Raw genomic sequence first — 13,639 nt, forward strand, 5'->3', positions numbered from 1 at the left:
TGATCCAAAGCACACCACCTCATCAGTGAAGCATGGTGGAGGTACTGTTATGTCATGGCCATGTATGGCTGCCAGTGGAACTGGTTCTCTTGTATTTATTGATGATGTGACTGCTGACAAGAGCAGCAGGATGAAAGCTGAAATGTTTGGGGCACCATTATCTGCTCAGATTCAACTAAATGCTTCAAAACTCATTAGACGATGCTTCACAGTGCAGATGGACAATGACCTGAAGCATACTGTGAAAGCAACCAAAGACATTTTTAAGGCAAAGAAGTGGAATGTTCTGCAATGGCCAAGTCATATCATCTGACCTGAATCCAACTGAGCATGCGTTTCTCTTGCTGAAGCCAAAACTGAGGGCAAAACACCCAAAACACAAGCAGGAAGTGCAGACGGCTGCAGTAAAGGGCTGGCAGAGCATCACCAGGGAAGAAACCCAGCATCTGATGATGCCTATGTGTCCAACACTTCAGGCAATCATTGACTGTAAAGGATTTGCAACCAAGTATTAAAACTGACTGTTTAATTGATGATTATGTTAGTTTGTCCAAATACTTATGAGCCCTTAAAGTTGGGGGACTGTGTGAAGAAATGGTTGACATTTCTACACGGTTCATACTACATTTTTGAAAAAAGCCTTAAATGAAAGCTGAGAGTCTGCACTTTAAGCAGGTATTCATTGTTTCATTTAAAACCCATTGTGGTGGTGTACAGAGCCAAAATGACGACAACTGTATCATTGTCCAAATATTTATGGACCTGACTGTATATATGGAAGGGATGATTTAAATACCTCTCCTTCATAGCAGGGCAGTCTGGCAAAGGTTTTTATGTTGATTTATCTATTAATAATGTCTAATACACAGGACATGGAAACATACATAACAGGAATTCTTGCTGTGACGTTCAAAACCAGCACACCAGCAGCTGTGTGTCTAATTCCGTGATTGCACAGAACAACACAGGATTATTAAAAATTAAAACAGGAATCAGTATGGAGTCTGATGAATATATCAGTCCAATTCTGTTCCTTAATCACATATCAGATATCAGCTGGTGTGCTGGAAGTTCTCCTAACACAGCTTTATCAAAACAGTTTGTAAAACCTGTGATGACATTTTACTTTCTCCATATACCATATTTGTATTCATTGTTATTTTTAATACTATGCTCTGACAGATGTAGCATCTTTTTCTCAAGTTGTCTCTGTCTTGATTTTAATGTGAAAACTGTGCTTGACACTGAATACAAATTGAATTCCATAAAATTCTTTAATAAATTCAGTATTCAAATACAAGCCATGTCCGGTGCAAAAAAATAAAGGTCAACAATAAAGAGCAATTAAAAAAACATTGAGGAGTTTTGGAAATTCCTATAATCTTATGACTAAAATGGTAAATTCAACATCAAGAAAATTTCAAAAGCACTAAAGCCAACAAAGCGTGTCCTGCTCACCACTGTGTTGCTCTCACTATTTTAATAGAAATACTATTTTCATTCACTCATTATTCCAATCTCCTGCTTTTTTGATCAATGCTACAGAGAAACTTCAGTGTTTTTTATCCTGGACCCTATTTTCCAGTGTTTTTGTGTCTAAGTGACTAATGCAAAAAACTATTTTTGAAATTGGTCCAGCACCATTAATGTACATCTGCTAAAAGTTTTTTTTTTTTTGCCACTGACAGGCTCAGAATGTTATTAAAATGGCTGACAAAATTATGGAAAGGATCCCTACAAGAAAAAAAAAATGTTTTCTTTACCTTTCACTTGATCCAGTCTGTTGGTTATTGCTGTGTTTAGCCAAGTCTCGTTCTGAGAGAAGTGTCATTCTGAAATCTCATGGACTTTCCCCAAATTGTTAAAAGCAGCTCCATATTAAGCCGTGACATCAAAAATCTTTTAGAAAGCACTAAGTTTTCCACTGTTGTATTCCTGCAAAAAGTCACCTTTCACCACATTTTTGAACAAGACTTCAGCAAGACTTATTCACATACACACACTAACAATCAGATCAGATCAAGCAAAATGTGAAGAAAAATGTTTAATTTCTCTGTAGGGATCCTTTCCATAATGTTGTCTGACACAATCTGAGCCTGTCAGTGGCAAAAACAAGCACTTTTAGAGGACGTACATTGACCATGCACTTCCAGCTGCAGTGCTCTCTCCCAATTTCAAAAATTGTTGTCTCCATTAGTCACTTAGATACAAAAACATGGGAAAATAGCATCCAATATAAAAAATAAAAAACAAAACACATTGATCAAAAAGAAAGATATTAAACATTGATCTTTACCTTTTGCCTGATCCGGTCTGGTTGATAGTGTGTTTGACTGAGTGCCGCTGAAGGAGAAATCTCGTTCTGAAATCTAGTGAGAGGTGACTTGTTGTAGGAAGACAGTGGGAAGCTTAGTGCAATCTTAAAGTTTTTTTGATGTCATACTGAATATTTAGCTGATTTCAATAATGTGGGAAAAGGCGTCAAGATTTCAGAACAAGACTTCTCCGAGAGCGAGACTTAGTTAAACACAATAACAACCAACAGACCGGATCAAGCTGAAGGTAAAGAAAAAGGTTGTTATCTCTGTGGGGGTCCTTTCCATAATGTCGTCAGACATTTTAATAACAATGTGAGCCTGTCAGTGGCAAAAACAAGCACTTTAAGTGGACGTACATTGATGGTGTGCTATTGCTCCGAAGATTACACCGCAGCCTGTTTCACTACTGTGGCTGCAGTATTTTTCTTAATACTGGACCAGTTTCAAAAGTTGTTACTCCCATTAGTCACTTAGACACAAAACATGGGAAAATAGGGTCCACCTTGAAAAATACCAAAGTTACCCTTGAAGTTATTGTCAATGAAAGTCAACACGTCCTGCACATTTCAAATTGAAAGAAAAGCAGACATAGTCCATACACTGAATCATGCAAGCCCCCTACAATGTAATGACATAATTCAACATTTCGACATTTCATCAGATTTGCCTGATCAGGACCTTGTTGGTCAAAATGTCGAATCATTACGTCCTTATTATCACCATTATTTACTTATTTCTAGGACAGGAGACTAATTCAGAGCAGCAGAGTGGTGAGTGAGACATGACTCTGTTGTTGTATTGATGGAATTAGTGCTGTGGAAAGTTTTGAGTTTACATTCATAGAAAATTAAAATGCAAGCGTTAAAAAAACAGAGGTTTGTTGCTAAAATATGACAGCATTTAAATAGGAATAAAGGCCTAAAAACTGGTTATATAAATTAAGGCCTGGATCTCTTTGCTTTTGAGGTAAATAAAGGCCACTATTTACACATGACCTTTGAGACAATTCCAACAAAATTTGAGTTTTTTCCATTTCCATTGCCAATCCTGCAATATCAATTGGGACAAATTTTACGTGAATGTACCACAACTGAAGATATTTATATTTCAGTTTTTGCCAAACCTCACAGTCTCATTCACTCCCATTCAATTCCAAACAGCACACAAGTCCCGAGACTTCTAACCTAAGGGTAATCCATCACTGTGAGCGCGAGGCCAACAGTCTCGTCCGAGTAACTTTTACATTTGGTCTCATTAATACACCCATTTGTAGGTCAAACTGAGACAGGATTGGGAGTCACATTTAGTATGCCAATCCATGCTGTAGTTAGTGATCTCAATGGTTACATTGGGACCGAATTGGCAACCTCTTCTTCTCTGGGAGTTTGTTATAATTAGTGATATCACCATCAGAAATAAACCTACAGTGACCAAAACAGTTGGGGAATCCAGGAAATAAGCAAAAAACTCTAATCATGCAGGAACTGTCCTTTGTTGTCTTTTTTTTCTATCGGGAAACGCTGAGACAGCTTTCCACTATCAGCAGTAATGATGCATTTATTCTTTGCATGCGTTATGAATCTTGCAAAGCATATATAAGGAGCTTTTCATTTCATGCAAAGTGCCACGTTTTCATATCTGTTTTTATGGTTGAAAGATTTTAATTTTCAAATCCTTATTTCTTAGTGCTCGTGTGTGTTTGTGTGTATGCATGTATGAAAGTTGGTGTGTACCTTGGGTGTCGGGCATGAGGCGGTGGAAAGGCGGGAGGTCGCCTGTGTTGCCCGTGGTGACTCGGAAGGGGTGGAGCTTAAAGAGGCTGAATCTCGAGGAAGCACCTGAACGCCTCGAGAAATGATAGAGTCCGGGATCTACACACACACACACACACACACACACACACACACACACACACACACATATACACACACTTAATGCTAGTCAAGGAATTTTCTTCAGTTGTTTTTCTGTCAACTAAAGCTGTGTCTACATGACACATGGATTTATGATATGAAAACTACTAAAGCTCTAATCTGGTGAAGCAACAAACTCGTATTACTGCACATAACTGAAACAAATAGGGGAGTGCCCTATTTTTCCTTTTCATTCATGTTAGATTTTTTTCTCCTTGTGTTGCATTCGACTTGGTGAACTTTCACCACAAGTTACGAGAACATACACAGCAAAATCATCCATGTGTCCTTACAAGATCACTGCTGCTCGATGCTTCAGCTACACTTCAGCATTTTGAAGAAGAAACACAGTAACTGTGATGGCAATATCAAGTGTGGCATATCAAGATGCTGATTAAACAGCATGATTACTACAAAGGTGTGGCTTGGGATGGTCACATTAAAAGGACACTCTTTAATGTGCAGCGTGATCACACAACACAATGCCACAGATGTAAAGTTTTGAGGGAACGTGCCATTGGTATGTTGACTGTAGGAATGCCCACCAGAGCTGCTGCCCGTGACCTAAATGTTTATTTAAATAACATAAGACATCCCTGATGTCATTCCTGTTAATTTGGCAGTACATCCAACCAGCCTAAGAAAACTGTGGAAGTTGGTTACATTCCTGCAGTCAGCATGCCCATTGGCAAAACTTTGGACATCTGTGTCACTGTGTTGTGTGGTCACACTGCACATTTTAGAGTGTCCTTTTACTGTGACCATCCCAAGGCACATCTGTGTAGTAATGATGCTGTTTAATCAGCATCATCATCTTTATATGCCACACCTGTCAGTGGATGGATTATCTTGGAAAAGGAGTAGTGCTCACTAACACGGATTTTAACAAACTGGTGACCAAAATTTGAGAGAAATATAATAATCTTACATCTTTAACATAAACCTGTGGAAAAATGGAGGCAAAAGCAAAAGTGTTGCATTAAATTTTTGTTCAGTGTATTAGGAGTTGTGGAGGCACAGAGGCGTATCCCCACTATTGACATTCCTCAAGGTCAGCAACCAGGGAACCGGGGACTTCATGTGATTTAAGGAATTCAGCCCCGTGAAAATGTGTGGCAAAAAACAAAGGTCTGTGTTTTACATCAATTTACCAAGCAAATTGCTGACCAAAAGATTATCTCCAGATACCTCTTTCTTTTAGTGGGTCTTCAGTGGCATCCAAAATACAATCAAGGCTCTCATTAATAGATTATACTGTAACTTCCATTATTCAGACGAGAAAAAAAAGGCGAAATTTAAACCTCAGTGTCTGGAAAGAAGTAGTAGGTCATTAAAACTGGAATAAGAGATACATTGCATTCATTGTAAACATTTATGGTGGATTAAGAACAAACAGAAACCTCTGCAGTAATTATAATCATATGAGGACACCAGGGAATAAGACGTCCCAGGTGAACAGGGCTTAAATGTTCACTGTGGTATCTACAGCTATCTGCAGCAAGTTTCAGGTCTCTGCAGACTGATTTTGCAATTAAGTGAAACCAATGGATGCCTGGAAGGTAAAAAAAATATTCCAAAAATATATGCAACGCTTTGGCAAATTGTCAACACTAATACAATGCTGACCTGTGTGGTAATGAAGTGGAAAAAACACTTTTGAGAAGGGAAGATTAACAATTAATAAGAATTTCAACTGATTTACACAGGTTTATTTGTTAAGGAACTAAATCTAGTTTGGACAGTGGTCACACAAGAGAAATTGGAAATCAATCTGATTATGTATGTATTATGTATATATGCGGCATATTTAAGTCAAATAAAAGATGTATCAGGGATATATGGATGCTTTTACTGTCTATGTTCTCGTCACTGCATTGCCAAGTTGACCATAAAAATAGACACAATATTTGTCCAATTATTCTAAAGATACATTAAAGCTTTTTCCCAGGTTGTTTAGCAGTAAAGTAAATAGCCATCACACCTACAAACTGCTGCTTTCAACCACCAACATCACCCTAAATTTACCACAGTTAAAGGCGGAGTCAGTGATTCTGAAGATTGTGCTGATATTTGAACTCAACACCCAAACAAATACACCCCTGCTGTCAGTGCTCCCTCCGAGACTCCAGTGATATCCCAAATGTTGTTTACGTTTCATTAATATCATGCAGTACGTTTACATATACGTGAATAACACCTTTATGAGGCTTATCCCTGTTATGTTTGCATTAGGGATACAGGGTTTACATGAGCACAGAGAAGTCTGGTTATTCTTATTCCCTGTATATGAAATAGCCACACCTGTGCAGAAAGTCAGCAGCCCTCAATAACCGGGATAAGGTGTATACATGCCACAGTATGCCCATTTCTTTTGGAGTACTCCACCTCGCATATTTGGGTTTCTCATAAACAAGATAAGGTCTTATCTCGGGTCCTGTAAACAGGACATGGTGTTTACATGCTCAAACACACAAGTAGGATACTCCAATAACCCGTAAAATGGGTTATTCATGTCCATGTAAACACACTTATGGTGTAGCTCCATTCTTTGTGGGTGAGGATGTGGAGGAGGGAGAGTACAAACAGTGCACACACAGAACAGACAGCTAGCTCACAAAACAGTGAGGAGATATTCACTGAATTTGACAAAATGAAGCACTGACTGCACCTTTAAGGGACGCGTTTCACACACACAGTTAAACTAATCCAGGCTAATCCAACATGGTATCAGTCAGCTAATATGATCATATGATCAACTGACAGCAGTTGGGAGACTCATTGTCATTTCTTGGATGATTGTGCACTCTTTGATATAAAGGCAGAGAGTCAAAACCATGATGAGCACTCATATGATCGGTTGTGAGCTAATCATGTGATTGTGCTCATGACAGACTGCCATGGCACTATAGCTAGCTGCTTAACTGCAGTTAATCCAAACTTTGGAGTCCTCTGTATCTTATATTTTAATTTTCTCTTTATGATGCAAGTACATTTTATACTCTTTTGTATATAATGACAAATCTGACTCATATCGTCCTTATTAAATTGCATATTTACATACTTAATAAGTTTGATAACCAATAGTATCCCCCCAAAAATGCACTGGTTCTTTTTATAAGCTGCAGTAATTTTTTGGGGGCAGCAGAAACATGTTGTTAATATAACACTGACATATTATCACCTTAAAAAGCTGTGACAACATGACAAATGACAAATAAGTTAGCAATCGGTTGTCTATTTACACATCCAGCATTTTGAAGCACAGACTGTATAACAAAAAGGGACAGCTCTCATCACAGCTCTCCAAAAGTGAAGCCAAAACATCTCCATTGCCCCCTGGTGGCTGGCTGCAGTACAGGTCATTAACCCCGCCCCCTCCATGTTAACGGATGGAACATGCCTATCTGAGAGATCGAAGTACACATCAAAGTAATTTTTTCTGAAAGTTAGTTTCATGCTGATGTATGTTTCAGTGTTTATTTTTCTTAAACGTTTGGTTTCAATTAGCTATTTAATGCTTAAACAAGGGGGTTTGACTTGATGATGGACAGCTGTGTGGGCCAATCGATGCCGTGATCAATGGCACTGCTTGCAATTGGTTGGATGGCAGATGCCAGCAGCTGTATAGGAGATATTTTGGCATCATTTTTGTACAGTGGAAGGTCATTAATTTGAAGTTATGTTTGTGTACACCTACAGAATCTAATCAATCTTCACTCTTCTTGTCACCGGTTTTCAATCTCATTCAACTCCTGAGAGAACTATCTGGCTGGGCGCTAGCTTTTATTTGTCTGCTGTTTGGTGGTGGGCAGATAGTGTACAATGGGTTTATCAGAGCTTTTTCGCTGACGCTCTGAATTTTAAGCATTTTAGGAAAAGGCCAATTATTCGTGTTATCCATTTATGAAGAACAGGGCCCTGCAGTGTGTGACTGACAGACGTGATGAACTGACCAATGACAGGAGAGGAGGGGTGTGTGTGTGAATGTCTCACCTGCTGGTCATGGGTACAGGAGCAGGTGAAATGAGTGGGCGGGTCGGGTGTGTTGCCAGGCAGGTAGGGACCCCCCTTAGCCATGACCACAGCATGGCTTGTCTGATGGACACACACACACGCATGCGGACACACACAACCCCACAGACAGACAGACAGACAGACAGACAGACAGACAGACAGACAGACAGACAGACACATGTCCCCATGGAAGACAGGTGAATGAGATGAAATGGATGCTTCAACCTGGTTAATGAATGAAGTCATAAAAAGTTGACATTTTCATGTAGCTGCTAAATGGACCACTTATAAATATTAACCAATAATCTGGATCCTAATGATTGCTACCTGTTTTCTCCTACATGGCTTTAAAATCCAATCACATATTTGGAATTGGCTTGTGACAGGAGGCCATCTGTATTATTATCTGGATAATGACATCCGTACATAGGCCCATTTACACCTGCAGCCTACTGCACCAGCTGAGAGACAGCTTAATCATAAGTTTTAGTGCACAAACACCACCATATTCAAAACACTGCAGCAGTGAGTACATTTTTTATCCAGTGCAACAATTGCTGAATGTTGAAAAACTAGTATTACCACCTCAAGCTGCACTTACACTTTACATCAATGTCTCTAAAAACATGGATGCACAACAGGCAACTTCCCCCCAGCAGAACAAAGGATCTATACAATCAGCACAGTTTCAAGATGAGTGTCACCAATTCAGTATCTGACCAAATGTCTCCCCTTCTGTTCCTGAGGCAGCATGTTGAATAAGTGCCAGAAAAGTGATTTTACAGGATATTATTATGTCACAGTGAAGATGACCTTTGACCTTTTCGATATAAAATTTCATAACTTCATTATTTTATCATATTAGAGCTCTGTGTGACATTTTTTTCATAATTACATTTGTATTCTTGAGTTATGGCCAAAAACATGTTTTGTGAGGTCACAACAACCTTGACCTTTGACCTTCGACTACGAAACTGTTGTAAGTTCATTCTTGAGTCCAAGTGAATGTTTGTGCCAAATTTGAGGAAATTCCCTCACGGCTTTCTTGAGATATAGCCTTCACAAGAATGAGATGGATGCAAGGTCATGGTGACCTTGACCTTTGACCACCAAAATCTAATCATTTCATCGTTAAGTCCAGATTTACTGCTGCACCACAAGTCCACTCTGACTCAAAACTTAACACGGGTTAAGACCTGACGTGAGATTTGAGCATAGCTTCTGCGTGTAGATGATTTTTTCTATGTATTTTTAATACTGTATTGTTTGAATCCATGTTTACTAGCTTACAGTCTTCTGTTTTTGCTGGCTTGTTACCTCCACCTGTACGCAAGTAGAAAAATGTGACACGATTGGCAGAAGTGTGTACTGTGTCACCTGTGTGCATCCTCGTGCACAGTCTCATAGCTCTACTAGAGGTCAAAATATCCACAGGGGACTTTGTTCTTTAATCATTTTTTCCTTTGCCTAGGATAAGAATGTGGTTACACTGTAAGGATTGCAACTGCAATAATAATGTGAGCCAGACCACTTCCAAAAGTGGTAATCCGATCACAATGAGTTTTGTGTCATCCAGATAAGGTACTCAGATATAGATTTTTTAGCAGCTGTGACTGGGATCTCAATGTCTCATGTTTGGGCTTAAAAGTAACATGTTATTATACAAATGGAATTAGTTTCCCATCAAATTTCCCAAGAAATTTTATAAAAAAATTTAAGCAATATTTTATTCATCAGCAAATTTTCTTAGCTGGCCTAGACTAGACTTTTTTTCTGAAAAGTAACAAAAAAAAAAAAAAATAGGAAAGTTCGTGTTTGTGTTTTTAACAACTAATAAGTGAATTTTTTGGTAGTCTTGCAGTAGCCTATAGCATTTGAGCAGCAGTTGTCTGTGGTACAGTACCCTGCTACTGCAATGACCCAATTTCTCCACAGGGATCATTAAAGTTTCATCTATCAGGTTTCCAGCAGCAGTGGCAGCAGCACTGGTCGTGGTGTGTCCTGTCGACTGGTTACCTTGGCAGCGATAGCAGCTGCGGTGATGTGGGAGGAGCTGTGCTGGTGATGGTGGTGGTTGTGCACATGCCGACCTCTCCTCCTGTCCTCCTCCTCGTCCTCCTCTTCCTCGCACTGGGTGCCACGCTCCATGGTGTGCGTGTTGGTGTGCGTGTTGATGTGCGTGTTGGCCAACAGAGGAGAAGGGGAGGGCAGCTGCTCCAGGGCGGTGTGTGTGGATTTAACCCTGACTGTGGCTTCACGCAGCAGGTCGATGGCATGGGGCAGAGCGGGCAGGATGAACTGAAAACACTCCTGGAGAAAACAATACAATGCAGCAGTTTAACTCTTGAGTACTTTGAAACAGAAACCAAAGAGTTGGCATCAACAGTATGTTTGGAACTGGTCATCTGTGAATGCTGTTGTCCCACTAGTCAGGAACAAATGTCATGTTCTTTACCCTGTATGTGCAGCGTCCATAAAAGTTTTGAAACACTGTGGTGAGATGCAACTTCAGAGCCATTTAATCATTACATCATGTCAATGTTTAACTTGTATTACCCAAGACACTGGGTGTGATGTAAGAAAAGGAAGAATGAACAGTTAGAAAATGATTTAAGGACAAAACTTTTGTTTTTGCTGCCACTTTTCACAGGTTAAAGTTGAAGATCTCAGACATTTTTCATGCACTCAAAAGATATATTTATCTTAAATTTTGGTTGCAAATTTGTTAAAATAAGTGGTGATGAGCACTTCTTCTTTTCGAAGATAATCCATCCACCTGACGTGTCATATCAAGATGCCGATTAAACAGCATGATTACTACACAGTGGGGCCTTGGGATGGTCACATCTAAAGGACAGTCTAAATGCTGATTGCAGGAATGTCCACCAGAGCTGTTGGACTGATGGATGTTCATTTCACTATCATAAGATGTCTTGATGTTACCTCCCTTAATTTGGCAGTACATCCAACCAGCCTCACAACCACACAAGTCTGTTATGATGACAAACTGCTGTCAGGTCACGACCCCGGTGAGGACAGTTAGCATGCAGATGGTGTCTGTTGGTTTCTGCAGTAATTCTTTGGCTGTGCAAACCAAATATTGCATCAGCTGTTTGGGTGGTTGTTCTCAAACAATCTTGCAGGTGAAGACGCTGGATGTGGAGGTCCTGAGCTGGTGAGGTTACATGTGGATCACAAGTGGACAGTGCTAAATACAAGTGTAAATGGCCACTTAGAGGCATCGTGATCAGATCACTCAAACCACTTGCGAGGATGGTCTGGGACGCATTTGACCTCTTGTCATTTATAGTGTAGTACATCTGTCATCAAAGAGGGCATGACATGTTTTTTGTTTTTGTGGTGCACTAACGCTCAATAACTTGGCCAGTTTATGACAAGTTGGACAAAGTTTTATCCAACTGTCCATCATTTTGCCCTATGGAAGGAGCTTTACTGACTAGTAAGCATTGCTAGCAAGCAGCTATGGAGAGTGTGGTCAGCTGGAGAAGCATGACAGTTACATGCGTGAATATAGATGTGTCTCAGCTGTTCACTTGTGTTTAGATCACTGAAAAGCATGTTAATAACAAGTGTACACAGCCTGTAAGTTTCAAGTCCAAGTCCTAAGCTTTGAGATTCAAATCCTCAAAAAGTCATTTTGAGTTTTTCACCAAATTAAATGCCATTTTCAACTATATACACTTGACAAATAACATTTCATAGTTAATGTAAAGCAATATTTATTGCTTTTATTATTCTTGTTTCAATTCCAGTCAAAACATATCACATGCGTGACTCATATAAGTCATAGAGGGCTATAGATTCTCATAATAACCAGTGTATAGACATGCATTACATGATTAAGGATGTATACCATTCTAGCAGAGTTCAGAGAAAGCACAGTTGAATTAAGTCAAAGAATCTCACCTGAGAGCCCTTCTTGCTCCCTGGCAGGTTGATGATCAGGGTTTTACCACGGATACCACAGACTGGCCTGGAGACAATGCAGTGGACAGTGGATTAGAGCAGGGGTAAATACCACACACACACACACACACACTAATCTGGTTAGAATAAATAGGTTACTACTGCTCATCCTGGTCTAGACAAAACGTTTAACTGACTAAATTTAAAGTTGTGGGTTGGCTCTACGCAGACTCATGTCGTAGTGACCATCTATACTTGTGCAGTGTCTTAGGTTTTTCAGTTTACAAAATAAACAGGAGGTCTGCATCACCACGATGTGTAGATGGATTTCTGAGGTGGTAGGCGTAGGCTCTGCGTAGACTCGTAGCCTACGCCATAGGTATGGCATCAATTTCTATAATCCCGCCAAACAGTGAACACAGTCATGAAAGTATCCAGTCTTCACCTGGACAGCATGCCGAGTGGTGTAACATTGAGCGATCCCATCAGCATGGCAAGAGCCATACCCGGAGCCTCTCGCTCTATCACCTCTCTGGTGGCCTACAACACAAACAGCAGGTCTGAGTTAGTTAAGACATTTCAAGTACTTGAATATTGATCAAAATATGCATTACACTTTCACATACATTCAGTTAATTTCTTAGACTGGCCTGCTAGTTTAGTCTCTATTTATCCAATTTTATAACATGGTTGTAAGTACTTATTTATTCAATCTAATTTTAACTTTTGATTAAGTTTTGCAGTCTCTGGCTCTCTGTGTTTGTACCTCAGGTGTAACATCTCGTGGTGCAAAGCCAGTTCCTCCGGTGGTGAGAATGAGATTCAGCTGCTGTTCATCGCACCACTCCAACAGAGTGTCCTGTACACAAGAAAACACACACACACACACACACACACACACACACACACACACACACACACACACACACACACACACATAGTTTACAACTACACCCTGCATCCAATTAAATACTACTGGCCCAAAAGGCAGCTGCAATGGATAAAGACAATTTTCTTTACAGAAACACCTGGGATCAAACTCCAGTGGTGACAAACATCCGCCCTGCTCAAGTGCCCTTAAACAAGATGACCCCTACCAGCTCTTAGGTGCTACTCAGTGCCTCAAGAGAGAACTTCACCACAGGGATCAACACAGGATCATATTCTTGCTGCATTCAGTGGCTAAAAAAGCGTTAGGTGAGGATGATAGATGGCTGGTCATTGCAACTGCTAATACGACTTGTAAGCCAAACAAGCAATGATTCAGGAAGTATGTAAGGCTATATTTATCACTGTTTTTACAAACATCTACACACATGCTAATATTACACTATTATTCCGAATAGGTTGATAATCTGAATTTGATACGAGTCATGTACGCCTTGTGCTCCATTGTCTCTCAGATTAACTCATATCGCAGCGGTGCCTGGACAGCGTGACGTGTGTGGTTGTGCTGCTGCCGTGGTC

The 13,639-nt window shown here is 39.9% G+C and overlaps 1 protein-coding gene across 4 annotated transcripts in view; it reads right to left on the reverse strand.

Moving 5' to 3' along the window:
• The window catches only part of gphna (gephyrin a), a 43,041-nt gene that overhangs the window by 17,266 nt on the left and 12,136 nt on the right, over window positions 1-13,639 (reverse strand). For 2 of the 4 annotated variants that reach the window (XM_050062396.1, XM_050062397.1), the window contains exons 4-9: window positions 12,939-13,031; window positions 12,618-12,712; window positions 12,173-12,239; window positions 10,262-10,555; window positions 8,225-8,326; window positions 4,052-4,189 (exon numbers count right to left, since the gene is read on the reverse strand). In XM_050062396.1, the coding sequence (XP_049918353.1) occupies window positions 4,052-4,189; window positions 8,225-8,326; window positions 10,262-10,555; window positions 12,173-12,239; window positions 12,618-12,712; window positions 12,939-13,031 (789 nt within the window). The remainder of the gene's footprint in view (window positions 1-4,051; window positions 4,190-8,224; window positions 8,327-10,261; window positions 10,556-12,172; window positions 12,240-12,617; window positions 12,713-12,938; window positions 13,032-13,639) is intronic. The other 2 variants (XM_050062398.1, XM_050062399.1) reach the window with 1 other exon arrangement.

The sequence above is a fragment of the Epinephelus moara genome, chromosome 14 (genome assembly GCF_006386435.1).
Source record: "Epinephelus moara isolate mb chromosome 14, YSFRI_EMoa_1.0, whole genome shotgun sequence".
In the NCBI taxonomy this organism is placed as follows: domain Eukaryota; kingdom Metazoa; phylum Chordata; class Actinopteri; order Perciformes; family Serranidae; genus Epinephelus; species Epinephelus moara.